This window comes from Mirounga leonina, unplaced genomic scaffold, assembly GCF_011800145.1.
Source record: "Mirounga leonina isolate KUSES-001 unplaced genomic scaffold, KU_Mleo_1.0 Mir_151, whole genome shotgun sequence".
Lineage (NCBI taxonomy): Eukaryota > Metazoa > Chordata > Mammalia > Carnivora > Phocidae > Mirounga > Mirounga leonina.
In genome coordinates, this window is record NW_023270377.1 from 61,037,288 (window position 1) to 61,059,811 (window position 22,524).

General features: G+C 38.4%; 2 protein-coding genes across 2 annotated transcripts in view; one reads left to right on the plus strand and one right to left on the minus strand.

The window, feature by feature from the left end:
• Positions 1-15,770: 15,770 nt before the first annotated feature.
• PHOSPHO2 (phosphatase, orphan 2) lies at positions 15,771-22,440 on the minus strand. Its single transcript, XM_035007815.1, has 3 exons — positions 22,209-22,440; positions 21,623-21,656; positions 15,771-17,075 (listed from the first exon to the last, which is right to left on the minus strand). The coding sequence occupies exon 3, from the start codon at positions 17,047-17,049 to the stop codon at positions 16,324-16,326; it is 726 nt and encodes a 241-aa protein (XP_034863706.1). The 5' UTR covers positions 17,050-17,075; positions 21,623-21,656; positions 22,209-22,440; the 3' UTR covers positions 15,771-16,323.
• Positions 22,279-22,524, plus strand: part of CCDC173 (coiled-coil domain containing 173) — a 33,949-nt gene continuing 33,703 nt past the window's right edge. Inside the window, exon 1 of the mRNA XM_035008359.1 lies at positions 22,279-22,417. Coding sequence (XP_034864250.1) covers positions 22,279-22,417 — 139 coding nt within the window. The remainder of the gene's footprint in view (positions 22,418-22,524) is intronic.

Consider the following 22,524-nt stretch of genomic DNA (forward strand, 5'->3'; position numbering starts at 1 on the left):
CTATAGCAAGAGCTGAATAAATAACATCTGCTTGTTCTCATTTGGGTGGTTTTAGTTTCATTCTACAGGTCAATCCTAATGATGCAGCACCCCACAAACACCACCACCACCCAGACTTCTCTGAGGTGGAGACCTAGGAATCTGTATTCTATTCAAGGGCCTCAGGTGATTCTTTTGCACATTTAGAAGAATGGATGTTGGACCGAAAATGGAAGGAAAAAAAGAAGGTTCAATACCTCAACATCTGGTAAACAGTTTGGTAGAGCACTGGACCCAAAATGGAAGAAAAACAAAACGTTCAATATCTCAACATCTGGTAAACAGTTTGGTAGAGAAGAAAAGTATCCGAGATTTTGTTTTATGCTTAAGGTTCATCTCTGCCACTTTTGTAACATACAGCCTTAAGCAAGTCACCAAATTTCTCTGATCCTTAGTTTTCTGATATGTAAAACAGAAAATACCACTATTTTCTCAATCTAAGATTATTGGGAAGACAAAATAAAATTACAAATGTGAGAGGGTGTTGGATGTGGCATAGAAATGTTATATATGAAAGCTATTATAATGACAGGATATTTACACTTAATTCTCCATCACAACCTCAACAGGGAAATTAGTATTTTTAAACATGTCTTCAAAAAATTATAAACTTTGTAGTTAGTTGTGATTATAGACAGCTTGTCCTTCATGACTGATAGTGATGTTATTGTTGGTGCTATCATTCAAGGCCATGATTGTGACTGATTGAAGATGGGGCATTATTTCCATGTTTGTCACTGAAGTGTCACAGATGACTATGATGCCAATTTTGATGCAAAGAAAATACTATAGACTCCACCTAACTAAGAGCAAGGGCTTCTAGAATCAAGAGGGCATGGGATAAATTATTACTGAATAATAGAATTCACTATATTGTCATTGGTGCAGTTTTTTCAGATTGCTCTACGGACCAATTAAAACTTTTGCTTCTGGGACACCTGGGTGGCTCAGTCGGTTAAGCATCTGCCTTTGGCTCAGGTCACGGTCCCAGGATCCTGGGATGGAGCCCCATGTCGGGCTCCCTGCTCAGTGGGGAGTCTGCTTTTCCTTCTCTACCTGTCCCTCCCCCTGCTTGTGCTCTCTCTCTTTCTCTCAAATAAATAAATAAAATCTTAAAAAAAACACAAAAACTTTTGCTTCCATTGCCTGATGTTTCCTGGCTGTGAATTATTACTTAAAAGTGTATATGTTACACATCAATTATATCTCAATTTTTTAAAAGGCCAAAAAAAGTGTCTATGAGTATATATTAGACTGCCTCAACTTGCCAAGGGAAGAGCAGGTCCTGTAGGGGACTGCCAGCGCAATTCCTCTTTACCATATGCTTTGTCAAAGAGACCACTGCAAATGCTAATAGATTTGATGCACTCAGAAACATATAATTAGCATTCATAAGTTAAATAAAGTAATGACACTGTTCAAGAAAACAAATGTGCCATCTGTGAATTCAAGTCTTAAGGAAATAAAGAGCCACCATGGAGATGAGATATAAATGACTCTTGGCAGATATTGAGCTTGGCATGGAGTTAGATGCCTTTTGACATCACGCTTTGCTTTTCAAAAGACCCTTGGTTTCTAAAAATAACAATTTTATTTATTGTTTTTACCATATTAGTACATCTTTCCACTAAGTATTGCTATGTCATTAAATGTTTGATATGCTGATTGTGATATCATTATCAATGTGTGTAAATGATAGACATATACAGGAAATTTTGCATACTTCATTTACATACTGGCTTAAATAAGTTGCTGCTAAGTATAAAATAGTAGGTATAATTTATAAGGCCACCACAAACAGCTCTGTAAGTTGTGCACTGCCCAACTCCAGCTCATCCCCCTCAAGTAGAGAGCAGTGTGAACACTGTCCTTAGGAGCTGTACCGTATACAACCGGCACAGGTGTATAACAGCTGCCCTGGAGCTGGTGACATCTGGCAAAGCCTTTTGGGTATGCTTCCTGGAAAATAAGAAAGTGAACATTCTAACGACTGGGTAACAAGTACTTCTGTAAGTCAGAGTTTTCAAATTCCTTGTTTTTAGCAAAAGTCAAAGAGCATTTTTTTTAAAAAGATTTTATTTATTTGAGAGAGAGAGAACACATGAGAGGGGATAGGGTCAGAGGACTAAGCAGACTCCCTGCTGAGCAGGGAGCCCGACGCGGGACTCGATCCCGGAACTCCAGGATCATGACCCGAGCCGAAGGCAGTCGCCCAACCAACTGAGCCACTCAGGCGCCCCTCAAAGAGCATTTTTGACAAATAACTTGGAAAGAATCCACAAAATGAGTGGTACTGCTACAACAAAATTCCTCTCATTCCCATCCACTTGTCTATGTGAACACATTTTCTCATGGACTTTATCTACCGAAATGAAAAACAGGAATATCATTGATCTAAACTCTGTCTCATTCCAACTGTAAGCAATACTTAGCCAAAGACATATGGCTTAAGTGGAAAGAAAATAGCCCAATTATCAGACTGAAATAATTTTTGAAATTTTTACTTTTAATTTAAACAGTTTATGTTGTCTGAGCAATTATAATAATTGTAATGTTAATCAGCCCAGAATTCTTTCTACTACTTAAGAATAAAGGACATAAGGTAGTTTAAATTTTAATTTGTGTCCATTTTTGTAGCAGACAAGTTTAAAGAGGTGATTAACAAAAAGAATAAAAGTATACAGACAATCCTTTCTTTGAATGGTTCCAACATGCACGAATTTCAGTTACCGTGGCTTAGTTAAATAACACCAATCTCCTAAACAGGATTCAAATTTCAGTTACTATGGTGTATTAACTGTAATTGCACAGAATGCAAATTTCGCCCCTAGCTCTTCAATCCATGAATCACCACATAAATAACAGATGAACATCATGGTCAGTGACTAATCATGTTTCTTCTTTCAAAATCACTGGTGATTCGTCACTGTGCATTTCTTATTCAGTTCACATGCGGACAGCAAAGCTTGTAGTTGTCTTATCTCCATGTCTGCCAGTGGTAAATGCATGTAATATTTTTTTTATTAGAGATTTTATTTATTTGTCAGAGACAGAGCACGCATGCATGCGTGAGCAGGGCAAGGGGTAGAGGGAGAAGCAGGCCCCAAGCAGAGCAAAGTGCCCGACGTGGGACTCGATCCAGGGCCCTGAGATCATGACCTGAGCTGAAGGCAGACGCTTCACTGACTGAGCCACCCAGGTGTCCCTGTGTGTAATATTTTACAAAAATAGATCATTGAAAGAGGACATTGGCCAGCAAAAAATTGAAGGATCCTGCCACAAGTGAAATTTGAATTGAATAGAATGAAATTCTAGAAGAAACAGCTGACCATGGGAATGTAGACACTGCCACCACTCGAGAGAGTCTGGCTATGCAGCCGGTGGAAATTGCTGCAGGCCAACTTAGGGACTTAAGGGAGGAAACTGGTTGTTGACAAAAGGAATGAAGATGTCCCAGAAGAAGAGATGTTGGCAAAAAACTTCATATTAAAGGAACTTATCGGGGCGCCTGGGTGGCTCAGTGGTTAAGCGTCTGCCTTCGGCTCAGGTCATGATCCCAGGGTCCTGGGATCGAGGCCCACATCGGGCTCCCTGCTCCGCAGGAAGCCTGTTTCTCCCTCTCCCACTCCCCCTGCTTGTGTTCCCTCTCTCGCTGTGTCTCTGTCAAATAAATAAATAAAATCTTTAAAAAAAAAAAAAAAGGAACTTATGGAGATTCTTCACAGCATTGAAAATGCAAAGGATAAAATGTTGGAAGCCGATCCAAACTTAGAAAAAGGTACGACAATTCACTAGGGCATAGACTCTGTATTCTAAGTAGTATGACCAAAAAAAGGCAAGAACTGTTCAAACTACTCAGTAAATTTTTTTTTACAAAGAAATACTTTTATCCTCAATGTTTCTAATTGCAGTGCACTAAGTAAATACTGATCCTGCTATGTTTTTCATTTTCCTATACATTTGTAACTGATAGTAAGGGTTTTTTTTAAGATTTTATTTATTTATTTGACAGAGAGAGACAAAGCGAGAGGGAGAACACAAGCAGGGGGAGTGGGAGAGGCAGAAGCAGGTTTCCTGCGGAGCAGGGAGCCTGATGCGGGGCTTGATCCCAGGACCCTGGGATCATGACCTGAGCTGAAGGCAGACACTTAATGACTGAGCCACCCAGGCGACCCAGTAAGACAGTTTTTAATGTTCTTAGCAAAAAATGTAAAGGTCACAAGACAATTAAAATGCTTCCCACTAATTATTAACATTACTTTGCATAGTAATCTTGCATGGTCATTTTATGCTCCTGCACTACTGTGTGAAATGAGGACTGCCTGTATTTTCAGTAGGACAGCATTTTATGGGAGAAGTGGAACAGAAAAATGGGCTCAAGAAGAAAAAGGAAAGAGCTTAAAATTTTCCACTGTTGAATAAAAGGTACAGCACAGGGAATATAGTCAATGGTATGGTAATAGGGTTGCATGGTGATGGATGGTAGCTACATTTACGGTGAGCACAACATAATGTATAAGATTGTATAAACTTTTCCAATCACTATGTTGCATGCCTGAAACTAATGTAACATTGTGTGTCAATTATACTTCTATAAAAAAAGGAAAAAAATTCACACATTAAAGAACAATTTATTTATGTCCTTTATTTTTTTTAATGATTTTAAGTAATTTCTACACCCAACATGGGGCTTCAACCCACAACCCCAAGATCAAGAGTTGCATGCTCCACTGACCGAGACAGCCAGGTGCCCCTTGTTTATGTATTTTTATTTTTTTATTTTATTTTTTAAATTTTATTATGTTAGGTTAGTCACCATACAATACATCATTAGTTTTTGATGTGGTGATCTACGATCCATTGTTTTCGTATAACACCCAGTGCTCCATGCAGTACGTGCCCTCCTTAATACCCATCACCGGACTAACCAATCCCCCCACCCTCCTCCCCTCTAAAACCCTGTTTGTCTCTCAGAGTCCATAGTCTCTCATGGTTCATCTCTCCCTCCAATCCCCCCCCCCTCATTTTTCCCTTCCTTCTCCTGACGTCCTCCATGCTATTCCTTATGTTCCACAAATAAGTGAAACTATATGATAATTGACTTTCTCTGCTTGACTTATTTCACTTAGCATAATCTCCTCCAGTCCCATCCATGTTGATGTAAAAGTTGGGTATTCATCCTTTATGATGGTGAGTAATATTCCATTGTATATATGGACCACGTCGTCTTTATCCATTCATCTGTTGAAGGGCATCTCGGCTCTTTCCACAGTTTGGCTATTGCGGACATTGCTGCTATGAACATTGGGGTGCATATGGCCCTTCTTTTCACTACATCTGTGTCTTTGGGGTAAATACCCAGGAGTGCAATTGCTGGGTCATAGGGTAGCTCTATTTTTAAATTTTTGAGGAACCTCCACACTGTTTTCCAAAGTGGCTGTACCGACTTGCATTCCCACCAACAGTGTAAGAGGGTTCCCCTTTCTCCACAACCTCTCCAACATTTGTTGTTTCTTTCCCTGTCCATTTTTGCCATTCTAACTGGTGTAAGGTGGTATCTCAATGTGGTTTTGATTTGGATTTCCCTGATGGCCAATAATGATGAACATTTTTTCATGTGTCTGTTAGCCATTTGTATGTCTTCTTCAGAGAAGTGTCTTTTCATATCTTCTGCCCACTTTTTGACTTGATTATTTGTTTTTTGGGTATTGAGTTTGAGAAGTTCTTTATAGATCTTAGATACCTGTTTATGTATTTTTAAATGAATGATGGTTTCAAATTACTATAGATAGCTTTTACTAAATAGATTTAAGAGTTATTTAAACTCCTATTAAAAAGTCATCCCTGGGTGGTTGGCTGGCTCAGTCAGTGGAGGGCACAACTTGATCTCGGGGTTGTGGGTTTGAGCCCCATGTTTGGTGTAGAGATTACTTAAAAAAATCTTTTTTAAAAAAGTCATTCTTTATAATATATTAGAAATCACAACCTTGGGGGGCACTTGAGTGGCTCAGTCAGTTGAGTGTCCAACTCTTGATTTCAGCTCAGGTCATTATCTTGAGGTCATGGGATCAAGCCCCGGGTCAGGCTCCATGCTCAGTGTGGAGTCTGCTTGAGATTCTCTCCCTCTGCCCTTGCACGCCACTCGCACTCTCTATCTCTCTGGAAATAAGTAAAATCTTTAAATTCTCTCTCCAAAAAGAAATAACTAAAAATCTTAAAAAAAGAAAAAAGAAATCACAGACTTAGAAAATGTTTAAATTTATGATGAAAAGTTTTCAATACCAGTCTGAAAATGTAGAAGTGAGTACATAATGTTTCAGGTGTTTGGGAGCACTTGTTCAAAAAACTTATGAAAGACTCAAAACAGGAACTAGTCTACAACTTTGTGGGGGAGGGTCACTTTAAAGATAGCAGTTTATTGAGAATATGTTTTGGTACCACAGTTAAAGCTGAATTCCAGATAAAATTAATAGAAGACAGGGTACAATAAACTAGATATTTTTCTTTTTTTTAATTTTATTTATTTATTTGACAGAGAGAGACACAGCGAGAGAGGGAACACAAGCAGGGGGAGTGGGAGAGGGAGAAGCAGGCTTCCTGCTGAGCAGGGAGCCCAATGCGGGGCTTGATCCCAGGACCCTGGGATCATGAAGGCAGACGCTTAATGACTGAGCCACTCAGGCACCCCTAGAAACTTTTTCAGTTACAAGCAACAGAAACCCAATTCTTATGACCAGAAAAAAAAAAAAAAAGGTAAGAACATTGGCCCAAATAAACCAAGACAAACTGATACTTTTAAATAAATCAGAGATTAAAGTTCTCCAATGACTCTGTGTCTCATTTAGTAAAAGCCAAATTACTTATAATGGCCTCCTGGACCCCACACCCAGGTGTGCTTTCTGCCCTCACTAGGGACAGCATTGCTTCTGTCCTCACTACTGGCTATTTCTTTTGCCTACAACTGCTTTTTGCGGCTACTGCTACACAACCCCTTACTCACCTCCATCAGGTTTTTACTCAAATATCAACTTCTCAGTGAGGCCTTCTTCTACAAACCTATTTAAAATGGTCTCCCTGCCCCACCTGCTATTTCCTATCCCTCTTACTGGCTTTATTTTAATCCATAGTACTTATTACCATCTAGAAAATTATATCTATTTGCTTATTTATCAGATTATTGTGTGACTTCTCCCACTACGATGTAAGCTCCATGAAAGCACTGATTTTTGTCTGTTCATAGTTGTTATCTCTAATTCACTTCTGTATTTTTAGAACAATGTCTGCATGCAACAGGTGTTCGATAAATATTTGTTGTATAAATGAAAACGTGAATGTATTAAAATGAAGACTTTTGGAATTTTGTTTAAAAACTTGCTCAAGAGCCCACAGTTCTCTAGGATATGACATAAGTGTCTTAATCCGCAGTAGTGCAGATTAGCATAGGGTCTAAAAGGGTCGACTGTTTTTTAATTTTCAAATTCAAAGCATCTGGTTTATCCCTTCATTTTAATTCTCTTATCAGGTCTTTGTCACTTCTCACTTGGTTTACAGCAAGACTTTCCTGTGTCATCTCTCCCCTTTTCTCCCAAGCTGTCCACAACCTTTCAATCTCCCCAAACACGACTTTGTACACATCAGTTCCCTTTGCTTACTCCTGACAGCTTCGCAGGAAGAATTCAAACCCTAGCAGTTAGCTTTCAAACCTGTCCATAAATTGGCCAAATCCCACTTACAAAACTGATTCCAGTCCTCCCCAGTTTAAACCCTTGACTTCATCACCTCATCACTGCCTCATGAATATGCTGTGCTCACTCCCATCTTGGTTCAAGTTATTCCCTCCATCTGGGAAGCTCTATACTTTTCATCTCTCCAAATCCTTTCCATTTTTTAAAAGTAATCTCCATGCCCAGCATGGGGCTTGAAAACATGACCCCGAGATCAAGGGCCATATGCTCTGCTGACGCAGCCAGCCAGGTGCCCCTCCTTTCCATTTTTTAAAGTGTGGATCACAGTCAACCACTTTCATAAAGTTTCTCTTATATCACAATCAATTGATGGAGTGCAAAACACTGTGCTAAATGGTCAATTAGTCCTTTCTTGACCTAAGTACTTTCAGCTTATGCTAATTACTAAGATGCATTATGAAGCGTACTTTGGTATTGTGAATTATAAATGTACATGTCCCACTCTTCAATCAAATTGTAAATTCTTAGAAGGGTATCTTTCTTTGGAAGAGAGAGTCCTATACTTCCACAGGTTTTTGCTTTGTTTGCACATAGCAGGTGCCAAAAAAAAATATTTGTTGAATGATTTTTAGCTTCCAAAATTGTGCAATAGGATCTTCTAGATTTAAGTGTGAGAAGGGCTAAGCTGTTAATAGATCCCTGAAAGGACATACTTTCATATTGAACTGAGGATAATAAAATATTGTTTGGACCAACTTGTGAAAAGAATTGTGATTTTTGTATGTAACACAATCCAGAAAATGACTAAATGGTAGAAAAAATGTGAATGAGGGGAGCCTGGGTGGCTCAGGCAGTTAAGTGTTGGACTCTTGATTTTGGCTCAGGTCATGATCTCAGTGTCATAAGATCGAGCCCCACAATGGACTCTGTGCTCAGTCGGGAGTCTGTTGCTCTCTCTCTCCCTCTGCCCCACTGCCCCACTGCCCCAAGCTCGTGCTCTCTCTCTAAAATAAATAAATCTTTTTAAAAATGTGAATAAGGAAGGTTTCCATTTTGCACTGATCATACAAATCTTATGAGGTAAAAAATATTTAGTTTAATTGTAAATAAATATTATTTACTAGTTGTTTAGATACACAAATGACATTTTATTATTTAAATATATGACAAACTGATTTTTTTTTTAACTGAGTAACATTTTCCACAAACAATGGGACTTTCTAAGAATTTCTGTGTTAGGAAACATCTATGTTAATATTTTGTTTCCATTTGAACAGTCATCATACAGACATCAGTTTGTATGACATAAACAAGGATAGATGTAGCTTTTGGCCTGTATTATTCCATGAGCCCTTATAGAGCACATCAAAAATATCTGTCTACAACAGAACTATCATATTGTCCACCTAAAAAAGAAATCAAATAGGGTGCACAAAATGATAGGGTATTAGGTAAAAGAATGTAGTCAATTATTGTTTATACGTTTCCTACAGTGAGTCTCATCTGAAGATGTGTTGTGTGGTTATTACATCAGTAGAGAACTCTTCTCATCTTCTGTAAAGGAGCATATCTGATTATAGGGGTAGGGAAGTGGCTATAAGTTCTAGTCCCACTCACACTATTAACAGAGCTACTCCACCCCATCTGGAGCCTGCCCACCATTGCCTTACTGACACATCAGCTATCCCTTGAAGCAGCTTAGGAGACTATAAAAAAGTCTTTTCTAACTCTCTTTCAGGGCTGGTATAAACCAGGAGCTGAAAAATTGAAATGCCGTAAAAGCAAATCAGTATGTGGGCGCATCAGGGGCGCCTGGGTGGTTCAGTCGGTTAAGCGTCCAACTCTTGGTTTCTGCTTAGGTCATGATCTTGGGGTCCTGGGATGGAGCCCCGCATCGGGCTCCCTGCTCAGTGGGGAGCCTGCTTCTCCCTCCCTCTGCCCCTCCCCCTGCTCATGCTCTCTCTCTAATAAAGTCTTTTAAAAAAAGGCAGGTTATGATCCCAGGGTCCTGGGATCGAGCCACGCATTGGGCTCCCTGCTCGGTGGGAATCCTGCTTCTCCCTCTCCCACTCTCCCTGCTTGTGTTCCCTCTCTCGCTGTGTCTCTCTCTGTCAAATAAATAAATAAAATCTTTAAAAAATAAAAATAAAAAAGGCAAAAAAAAAAAAAACCCCAAAAGATGGCTAGATAGAGGGATGTATAGGTATGTGAAAAAAACAGTTAAATGTTAATGGTAAAATTTAAATAATAGGTACACATGTGTTCTCTATAAAAATAAAAGGTTAATAAGAGAATATTACAAAAAATCTCTATGTCCCTGAATTTCACAAATTACGTGAAGTCAAGTCCTTGAGAGACACTATGGTGGTTTTAAGGTATATCCAACATTCTTTAACTCCCTCTTCAAAAGTGGAGTCTAATTCCCTTCCCTTTGAGTGTAGGCTTAGCTTAGTGTTCTGTTTTAATAAATAGAATACGGCAGAAGTGATGGTGTTTGGCTCCTGAGGCTAGGTCACAAAAGGCATTGTGGCTTCCTCTCTGCCCTCTCTCTTGGATCACTCACTTGGCAGGAAACCAAGTCTTTGGGACACTCAAGCAGTTCTTTGGAAAAGCCCAAGTGGTTGGAAATTGAGGCCTCTTGCCAACAACCAGCAATAAATTGAGACTTCCTGATAACAAGCAGTGAGGAACTACAGCTTCCTGCCAAAAGCCATGTGAGCAAGCCACCTTGCAGGCAGATCCTCCAGCCTTAGTGGAAATTTCATGACTACAAGCCCAGCCGACATCTTGACCCATTAAAGATCCCGAACAACTCAGTGAAGTGCTCCTGAATGCCTCACCCACAGAAACTGTGAGATAATGCTTACTTTTAAGCTATTAAATTTTGAGGTAATTTGCTATGCAGCAATACATAAACATAGTCAACAAATGACCAAAGTTTACTCAAGAAAAATAATTCAACCTGAATAGTCCTGTATCTATTAAGGAAATTGAATTAGTAGCTAAAAATCTGCCAACAAAGAAAACTCCAGGCCTGAATGGCTTCACTCTTGAATTGTATCAAACATTTAAGAAAGAAATAATGCCACCTATTAGATTAATTGTTGTTCTTTTCAATGTCATTTTTTTTCTCTGACTGCTTTTTCCGTCTTTGGTTATCAGTTTTACAGTGATGTGATTCCATGTGGTTTTTCTTTTTATTTATCTTGTTTGGGATTCGTAAAGACTCTTGAATTTATTTTGATGTTGTAAAGTTCTCTGTCATTATCTTTTAAAACACTGCATGTTTAATTTTCTTTCTCCTCTCCTTCTGGGACACCAATTTCCTATGTTAGACCTTACATATCTTCCATGTTTCTTAACTTTTCTTCTGTATTTTCATTGTTTTGTCTCTCTCCACACCATTCTGGATGTTTTCTTCTAACTTGTGCTCATTCACTAACTCTTCAGCTGTGCCTGTTCTGCTGTCAAATTCATCCACCAAGATTCTAATTTTGGTCATGGTAATTTTCAGTTCTAGTATTTCCATATTGTTTATGTAATTTTCAGTTCTTTGTCAAAATTCACATAAGTTTAGTTTGTGTCTGAAAATGCTAATATCTAGAGGTCCTGCAGATATGTTTAAATGGAAGCTTCTGCTTCTGCTGGTATTCATTCATGTCTTTTGGTGTGGCTACTTTTTATTGTATGCCCTACAAGGTACTTGCAAAACTATTTATAGAAATTATTTTGAGGCCTACGGCATTAATTTTTCTATTGCTGCATAACAGTATTACCTCAAATTTAGCATCTTAAAACAACAGACATTGATTATCTCATAGGTTCTGTGGGTCATGAGTCCAAACATACCTCCACCGGATCTTCTGTCCCGGGGTCTCACAAAGCCAAATCAAGGTGTCAGCCTGAGCTGTGATCTCAGCTGAGATTCTACTAGGAAGGGATCCACTTCCAAGTTGCAGCATGCAGTTCCCTAAGGACTACTGGACCAGGGGCCTACTTTTTGCTGTTGGCTAGAGGCCACCCTAATTGCTTGCCATGTGGCCCTCTCTGAAGTCCTGGTCACAACATAGCAGCTTGCTTCTTTATTTTGTATTTTTTTTAAAGATTTTATTTATTTATTTATTTGACAAAGAGAGAGAGCAGGAGAACACAAGCAGTGGGAGTGGCAGAGGGAGAGGGAGAAGCAGGCCCCCTTCCAAGTAGGGAGCCCGATGAGGCCTCAATCCTAGGACCCCAGGATCATGACCCGAGCCAAAAGCAGTCGCTTAACCAACTGAGCCACCCAGGTGCCCCAGCAGCTTGCTTCTTTAAAATCAAGAGAGAGAATTAAAATAATAAAAATAAAATAGGGGTGCCTGGGTGGCTCAGTTGGTTAAGCCTTGGACTCTTGGTTTCAGCTCAGATCAGGATCTGAGGGTTGTGAGATTGAACCCCACATTGGGCTCCATGCTCAGCATGGAGTCTGTTTGGGATCCTTTTTGCTTCTCCCCCTGCTCACACACACATGCACGCTCTCTCTTTCTCTCAAATAAATAGATCTTAAAGAATAAAATTAAATAAAATAAAATTAAATTAAATTAAATTAAATTAAAGGAGAGAATTCCTTAACAAGATGAGCATTACAATCTGATGTAATGTAATCATGTCACATTATCACGTACATCCCATCATCTTTGTGGTATTCCATTGATTAGAAGCAAATCATAGGGCACCCCCTACACACACACACACACACACACACACACACACACAAGAATACCAGGATACAGGGATCATGGGGGGCCACCTTAGAGTCAGTCCACCACACTTAGGATATTAATTTCCTCTTGGCTTCTGCCAAGCACCTGGGAGCTCTAAATATCCTAGATAATCTCATTTCATTTCCTTACTCAATTACCTAAAAATAAATGTGTTTCAACATAATCTAATTTATTAATTTACAGCAAAACAAAGATTTACTTTTTTAGCCTAGAAAAAATAGATGGTACAAAATTTTCCCATTAAATTATATTGAAAATCTATTTTTGGAGATTTCCATGATGAAAAGAAAATTCTATTACTACATAATGGAAATTTATGCCTAAAACATGAGAATCTAGAAATTAGCATAGAATTATAAAACTTTCAAAGCAGTTGATGTTTTGCTAATATCCTCATATGAAACAGTCTCTTAAATGTTGAATATTCCTACTATTATATATTGTATCACTCAAGCCTGCATTGCTCAATCTTGAGAAAGAAGAACAAAGCTGCAAGTATCACAATCCTAGATTTCAAGATATACTATAAAGCTATAATAATCAAAACAGTATGGTACCAGTACAAAAATAGACACACAGATAATGGAACAGAATAGAGTCCAGAAATAAACCTAAAATTATGTGCCCAATTAATCTACAATAAAAGAGGCAAAAATATACAATAAGGAAAAGACAGTCTCTCTCATAAATGGTGCTGGGAAGGGGTGCCTGGGTGGTTCAGTCACTTAAGTGTCTGACTCTTGATTTTGGCTCAGATCGTGATCTCAGGATCATAAGATCCAGCCCTGCATCAGGCTCTGCACCAGGTGTGGAGGCTGCTTGGGATTCTCTCTGTCCCTCTGTCCCTCCTCTCTCTCTCTTTCTCTCTCTCTCTCTCTCAAAAAGAAAGAAAGAAAGAAAGGCTCATATTTAAAAATAACAATAAAAAATAAATGGTGCTGGGGAAACTGGACAGCTACATGCAAAAGAATAAAACCAGACTCTTTCTTACACCATACACAAACATAAATTCAAAATGGATTAAAGACCTAAATGTGAGACTTGAAACCATGAAACCCCCAGAAGAAAACAGGCAGTAATCTCTTTGACATTGGCCTTAGCAACATTTTTCCAGATATATCTCCTCCAGGCAAAGGAAACAAAAGCAAAAATTAACTACTAGGACTACACCAAAATAAAAAGCTTTTGCACAGCAAAGAGAAACATCAACAAAACAGAAAGGCAAACTACTGAATGGGAGACACTATTTGCAAATGATATATCCAATAAGGGGTTAATATCCAACATGTATGAAGAACTTATACAATTCAACACCAAAGAAACAGTCCAATTTAAAAAATGGGCAGAAAAAAAAATGGGCAGAGGACCTGAATAGACATTTTTCCAAAGAAGACATAGATGGCTAAGAGACACATGAAAAGATGCTGAACATCACTAATCATCAGGGAAATGCAAATCAAAACCACAGTGAGATGCCACTTTACACCTGTCAGAATGGCTAGTAACAAAAAGACAAGAAATGATAAGTGTTGGCAAGGATGTGGGGAAAAAGGTGGGAATGTAAATTGATGCAGCCACCATGGACAACAGTATGAAGGTTCATTAAAAAAAAAATGTAAGTACTACATGATCCAGTAATTCCACTATGGGTTATTTACCGAAAGAAAACAAAAACACTAATTCAAAAAGATATATGCACCCCTATGTTTATTGCAGCATTATGTATAATAGCCAAGATAGGGAAGCAAGCTAAGTGTCTATCATAGATGAATAAAGAAGATATGATGTGTACACACACACACACACACACACAGGAATATTACTCAGCCGCAAAAAGGAATGGTAGCTTGCCATCTGCAAAAACATGGTTGGGCCTAGAGAACATTAGGCTAAGTGAAATAAGTCAGGGAAAGACATATACCATATGATTTCACTTATATGTGTAGTCTGAAAAATAAAACAAAGCAGAAACAGACCCATAAATATAGAGAATAAACCCATGGTTGCCAGAGGAGTGTGGGGTGGAGGGAATGGGAAATGGGTGAAGAGGAGTGGGAGATATAGGCTTCCAGTTATGGCATGAGTAAGTCACAGGATGAGAGGTACAGTATAGGGAATACAGTCAACAGTATTGTAACAGCCTTCCATGGTGACGGATGGGAGTTACACCTGTGGTGAACTTAGCCTGATGATAAACATATAACATATAAACTTGTCCAGCCACTATGTTGTACACCTGAAACTAATGTAACATGGTATCAACTAAACTTCAAGTAAAGAACAAAAAGAAAGAACAACAACAACAATAAAAAATGGGGCATGTGGGTAGCTCAGTCGGTTAAGCATCTGACTCTTGATCTCAGCTCAGATCTCGATTTCAGGGTTGTGAGTTAAAGCCCCACATTGGGCTCCATGCTGGCTGTAGAGCCTACTTAAAAAAAAATAAAATAAAAGATTGTATTGCTAAATAGAAATAACATACTGACTAAACCAGCATACTGGAATTATAGTCTGTGATGCTGATATAAATTTAAGATATTTGAAGAATGTTGTTATTTCATTTTAAAAAGGAAAATCTGAAATTCATAAAAACTTGTGCAATAGATACTGCATCCCTATCTTTAAAATACTGATTTTAAAGTACCTGAGTGGCTCAGTTGGTTGAGCAGCCAGCCGACTCTTGGTTTTGGCTCAGGGCATGATCTCAGGTCCTGGGATTACCCATGTCAGCCTCCACACTCAGCAGAGAGTCTGTGGATTCTTTCTCTGCCCCTCTTCTGCTCATGCTCTCTCTCAAATAATTTTTTTAAAGATTCTATTTATTTATTTGACAGAGAGAGACACAACGAGAGAGGGAACACAAACGGGGAGCAGGAGAGGGAGAAGCAGGCTTCCTGCAGAGCAGGGAGCCCGATGTAGGGCTCGATCCCACGACCCTGGGATCATGACCTGAGCCAAAGGCAGACGTTTAACGACTGAGCCATCCAGGCGCCCTCAAATAAATAAATAAATCTTAAAAAAAATATTGACTTGGGAGTAGGACATTATATACATTTTGGAATCTTATTCTTTTTTTTTTTTTAAAGATATTTATTTATTTGTCAGAGAGAGCGCACACACAAGCAGGGAGAGCGGCAGGCAGAAGGAGAAGCAGACTCCCTGCTGAGCAATGAGCCAGATGCAGGGCTCAATCCCAGGACCCTGGGATAATGACCTGAGCCGAAGGCAGATGCTTAACTGAGCCACCCAGGCGTCCCGGAACCTTTTATTATTATGTGAATAAAGTATCAGGTTTATTCTTAAGATTTGTAACTATGAGACATGCTTTTGAGGTAAGCATCTAAGAAAGTAAAATATATGACTACTCTCTCTGGGAATAAATTTAAAAATATAATCTACCTATCACCCACCTTTGGTAGAGACACTAATTGCACCTACCTCAATCCTGTCCTCCTTTTTTTCTCCAATTTTTCCCAGGCATATGGTCATCCGGAATAAAGGCTTTATTTTTCATCTTTCCTCGCAGTTAGGTGGAGGGACCGTGACTAAGTCTTGGCCAGAGAAAGTTAAGTGAGGGTGCAACTTCTCATTCACTGCCCTCTCTCTTGCCGACTAGTGTTGATGCGAGGGAAAAGGCTTGAACAGCAATCTTGGAATGTGAGATAGAAGCCAAGTGCGGAGGTTGCTAGAGCACACAGCAGCCTTGGGATACTTACCTCTGAAATTCTTTTAAGTGAGAGGGAAAAATTGTTCTTTTTTTAAAGCCACTGGTATTTGGGGTTTTAGTTTTATGCTGTTGTACCTACCCTTAACCGATACACATTTCAGTTGTTGGCATATTACTCCTTTATTAGAAATTGTAAATGAGAAATTATTTCAACACCTGAAGACCAAACTATAACAGAAGATTCCATAGGTTCAAGATTGTGAGACATTCTGGAAAGAGTTTTCTGTAAAGTGTATCCTTTCCGTGGCATGGCAACATCATTCTTCTTTAAAAAAGTTACTGGGCAGACATCATTTCCACCATCACCTATATAAACAATTCGTGTATAATTCACTCCCTTTTGTAACTGTTTATCTACAAATTCTACCAAAACTACATTTTTGCAAAGATTTTTTGGGCACCTGTTGCAAGAATGAGCATGATAATTTTCCACAGTGAGATGACCATTGCTATCAAAAGCTGCTGGATTTGTAAACACTTTATCAAACACATCACGAAAACTGGTAGCTTCTAAAACCCAATCTATGAAGACTGAATTTGAATCCGAAATAATGATGCAGTCAAATTTATCCTTGTTCTTTCTTATAAAGTTCAAAAGTTCCACCATCCCTAGAGTGAAAGGCATTGATGTCACTGCTCTTTTCATTTCATCTTCTCTTACACCTTCATCTCCCAAATATTTAAAGACTCTGCCCATAAATTCTGTCCAAAATCCTTTTTCATAAGAATCTCGTAGTTCAATAGGAAGCTTTTTCTCTGGAGCACACTGTACAATCCAGGTGTCACTATTATCATCTATGATTGTATTGTCAAAGTCAAAAACAAGCAAAATTTTCATGGTTCCAAAAGCAAATGTGGGTTACCCTGAAAAAGAAGAAATATTGTTTCCTAAACACACTGTTTTACAGGTCTAGCTATTATACTTACTTAAACATTACTGAGTGTTAATCTGCTAAAACAAAGGGTTAATATAAAAAAATTAAAATGATTAAGCATTTAAGACTATCATTTAAGCACTTTTTCCTAAGAAGCAAAGTCCATTTTGAGTATTTTAAGTAAAGGGAAACAAAATATCTAAAAGGATATTCACAGTATTTTTGTGTTCCGGTGGGGATGATTCTTTGAGCACTCAGAATTAAACTACAGAGTAAGCCACTGAGAGGTGTAATGAAATAATTATTCTCTTACAGTCTAATTTAGGAAATTTATTTTAAAAAGACAGAAAAAAGTAGGCTAATCACTCTTATTGTTAAAATTATCAATCACAGGGCGCCTGGGTGGCTCAGTTGGTTAAGCAACTGCCTTCGGCTCAGGTCATGATCCTGGAGTCCCGGGATCGAGTCCCGCATCGGGCTCCCTGCTCAGCAGGGAGTCTGCTTCTCCCTCTGACCCTCCTCCCTCTCATGCTCTCTGTCTCTCATTCTCTCTCTCGCAAATAAATAAAATCTTTTAAAAAAATTTAAAAAAAATTATCAATCACAAATTAGTTTAAAATATTTACAATAATCCACATATAAAATAACAAGTCACGTATAATATAAATCCTCTGTATACTGACCTAAATTCTGACCAAATTTAACACTTGCAAAAACATCTTGCAAAATCTGAGTAATTTTCCTAAAAAAGGTATTTAGCTTGAAATCATTAATGCCAGTGTTATAACTAAATGGTTGCTTGATGCTATACTTGAAATCCTAAACAAATTACTTAAAGTTCAGAGTCAATTCTATTCTTCTAGACTAGAAGTAACTTTTGTTAACAATTTTCACATTCATTTATATTTTCTTTAGACAGTTTAGCTCTGGAATACCAAATAATCTGGGTATGTGTGAAAAATCGCATTGCTTATGATATGACAATTACTTAATTCTTTGTTTTCATTAAATGATAATGAAGGTCATTAATTATAAATCTCAAGAAAAGGAAAAACTGGTCAACAGATGGTATGGATAAAAATTATGTAAAAAAGACAGTTATAAAGAATACCCAAGAGAAGCTACAATTACTGTGTATAAACAACAAAAAAATCTTTTTTTAAAGAGTAACTAATACTTTTAAAGATATCACAATACACCAGGCACTAGGCTAAGAACTTTACAATCTCATCATCTCACTGAACTTCATAACCCTATTAAGTAGAAATTACTATCCTCATCTTAAAGATATATAAACTGAAGCTTAAGTATTAGTTAAGTTAGTTAAGTTTTAGTTAAGTGGAAGAGCTGAAATTTGGACTCAGGTCCACTTGACTCCAAAGTTCATGCTTCAAGTACCGTACTCTAGTGCCTAAAAAATAGAATATTTAAAGCTTATTAATCAGTTTATTTTCTAAGTTTATTTATTTACTTTTTTGGAATCTCTACACCCAATACGGGGCTCAAACTTACAACCCCAAGATCAAGAGTCACATGGTCCTCCAAATGAGCCAGCCCAGGTGCCCCACTTATTAATCAGTTTAAAAATAAATACTAGGTAGGTCATTTTGACAAAAGGATGTTTATTATATGAAAACATTCATTAGTCCCAAAGCACACACTAACCATAATACCACATCTACGACCTACTTATAACCATTCTGAGGTTTTAACAACAAATCCTAAAAAGAAAGTGAAGAACCTCACCAAAAAGAAAAAGAAGATATCAATTAGAAATGGAAAACATGGCATTTAACCACATATATTCTCTGGTTTAGCCAGGAGGTGAATAGATATCCAGCAGGTGAAAGTGAGAATAGAGCTTATTAACTCATACAAGAGTAAGTATTCTATGTCTCTCAATTTAGAATATCTGGAGAATAACTAACCTAGAAGGGTAGCTCTTGTTGTGTGAATTTAGACAGTATATAATATTGTGATACTCTGGATCCTTGTATCTCTAAGTATCTAATCCAGGTGTCTATGACTGGCTCCCAGAGATTTAAGTTCAGAATTCACTGTCATACACACAATGTAACAAATAGCAATAAGGCATAGTTGGCAAACACATTAGTACTACACTCTAGGCACACTTTAAATTAAACATGCTTGGGGCACCTGGGTGGCTCAGTCGTTAAGCATCTGCCTTCGGCTCAGGTCATGATTCCGGGGTCCTGGGATGGAGCCCTGCATCGGGCTCCTTGCTTGGTGGGAAGCCTGCTTCTCCCTCTTCCACTCCCCCTCCTTGTGTTCCTGCTCTCGCTCTCTCTCTCTCTCTAATTAATTAATTAATTTTAAAAATCTTGAAAAAAAATAAACATGCTTTTCAAGCATTCTGTATTTATACATTTTTTTTTAAGTTTTTCAAATGTAACTCATTGGTTGAAAACTGTCTCAAACCTAGATTTAATGAGCCACAAGTTACCAAATTCCTGAACTATTAACCTCAAAATAATAAGATATATCATAAGCCTGAAGTTAACATAGTTCTGCTGTTGACTATTAATTTCTAACTGAAAGTGTACTTTTCCTTTTTTTTTTTAAGATTTTATTTATTTGACAGAGAGAGAGACAGTGAGAGAGGGAACACAAGCGGGGGAGTGGGAGAGAGAGAGGGAGAAGCAGGCTCTCTGCCGAGCAGGGAACCCAATGCGGGGCTCAATCCCAGGACCCTGGGATCATGACCTGAGCCGAAGGCAGACATTTAATGACTGAGCCACCCAGGCACCCCTGAAAGTGTACTTTTCTTAATTTCAGATCTTTTTCTACTAGTTTTTTTGTCCCCACTCAACATAAACCTTTATTAAAAAATACTTACCCAACTTAATACTTCCAAGACAATTATTTTTACTTCAGAATAGGGTTTAGGTTAAATAGTCATGATAATCTTCAGTTTTAAACACCAGCCAGTTTTTAACCAACATTACTCCTACTCTATATGCAGGGAACAAAGTCTTCTGGTTTGGAGCAAAGAAAATGGAGACTTCTTAACTCCTAAATTTAATAAAAGTATTTAAGATATTTTAAAATTAATGTTTTCTAATTATGTTGTTTTCTCTTAGGCACGTATTGGCAAGGGGAGATACAAAATCTTGATTAAACAGAGGTCTTAATTATAAAACAGCGTATGTTATAGGAATCTACCATTTTATCCAGTGGATAAAATCACAAGTGTTAGGCTGATTATGTTGAGATTTCCAGATTCCATTTTTTATTTTTACTTGTTAAATAAGAGACAAGTACTACATTCTGTTGTCAATAAATTTTCAAAGATTAGTGCTATATTTTTTTAAAAAGGTCTCCAAAACTTAAGGATGTGCACAAAAATTTAGTTTTAAGAATGTGAATCTATTTTGTATCCAATTTGTTAAAATTCCAAAAGCAGTTATTAACTATTCTCTTCAAAAGCATGAGCAGTATATATTTGGTATCTCTGCAATGTTTTCAGTATTAACAATAGCCTATGTGTTTTTTACAATAATGAAAATTGGAAACTACACAGACATCCAAGGATTGGGGACTGATTAAATAAGATATATATGTGATAGCCGGGTAATGGAATATTTATTTAGCCAGTAAAAGCTAAGATGTTTAGTACAAATTAAATGTCACTAAACAGTGTGTACCGTATAATCTCATTTTTGTTTTAAAAAAAAAAAATCTATGTGTACAGTGGTAGGATCATGGGTGCTTCAATTGCAATGCGTTCTTTTTCTACACTGATTTTATAATAATTTTTCCCCAGAATAATTTAAACTCTGTTTCAGATCAAAATGCAAATGCTACCTTAATTTCACAACAAAATAAAACACAGGAGTGGAGTCAGAGAAATAAATAACTAACTCTAGATAGACTTAGTTGTAAACGTCCATGGGTTAGGTGAACCAGGTATTGGAAGTTGACTGATATTGGGCTACCATGTCAAATTGGCAAGTTATTGACATCGAATTTTAATGATTCAATACTTTCTATAACCTATTTAGTTAAAATTCCAGAGAATTTTTGTTGGGAGGTAATTCTCCATGGGTCTCTATTGGTTCGACATGCCTTTTAAGCAAGACACTCACTGCGCTATGCTCTGGGCTATTGTCTCAAAAATGTATGCATAGTGAAAAGCCTTGAAAGGCATGTTTATTGTTAAGTATAATAAATATTATGGTTCCCTAAGCTCAGCGTTCCTGTCCTGTAATGCAACACACTCCACCTGCAGGTGACTTCTGGTCCTCTTTGCATCACCCTGTGGGAAGTGGGGCAAAACTGCTGATATTTGGGCTACGGTTACTGCTCTATGTAATTCATCTCTGCCTAGGGGTCTGTGTCTTCTACAAAACTCTGGCAGACTGCTGTTAGCGTGCAAGTGGGATAAAAATCTCTGACCTTTCCCAGCTCTTGACATTTTTTAAAACTATGCTTTCAAAAAAAAAAAACCCACCAAATGCTACATGTGCAAAAGCTCATTTCTGTCAACAAATATTTTATTAATCCCTTCATACTTACCAGCATTATTACGGTGGAACATCTGACAGAAAACCTGAAGAAAAACAGCACAACTATGTGTTAGAACTTTAGTGATTAAAAATCTTACCTCCTTTCATTTGAGCGACTCTAGTTTGGTGCCTAATGTGTAGGTGTCCTAGCCAACTAGCTTATAATGAAATCATCTGTACCCCGATGTGTCAGAAAAGGATCTTCTGAAACCAAGCCTGCATCCACTCTGAACAGATTTTTGCGTCCTTCGTGGTCTGACTGGTCCCACAGATACATTCAATTTTACTATACTGTATTTACCAAGCAATTTAAAATGTCTTAAAGGTCCTAACATGAATGTTCTGGGACAATACCCAAGTTCCCTCTCTTGCTGTGTCTCTCTCTGTCAAATAAATAAATAAAATCTTTAAAAAATGATAATAATAAGGTTCATCTAGCCTGGATCATCGCTTAGAAACCAAAGTATTTAAAAACAGATTTTCTGTCCATTAATCTCTGGGTTTCAGTGGAAGGGAGGCCTCCGCCCTCCACCTTCCACCCGCGAGGAGGTCTGTGGGCCGCACACAGCAAGCCCAGGCCTCGCTCTCCCACACACCTGCAGGGTCCGCCCTGAACGGAGGCGCAGGCACCTCGCTGGGGCTCCTCCCCTGTGAGGAGCGCGTTGGATGAGGACGGGAGCACCGGGCCGGGCCGAGTCCCCAGGGCTCCTCCCTGACCCAGACCAGGCGTCAGCAGCCGTCCTGGCCTCCGTGCGGCTCCCGCGTACTCTGCACTCCGACCTCGTTCCTCTGCCTGTCAGTGAGGGTAACCCAACATGCACGCTGGGCCACGACTTCCCGCGCAGGCGCAGTCCCGGTCTCCCAGCCCTACGGCCCAGCGCAGCGCGTCCAACGTTCCCTGGCGGCGGCGGC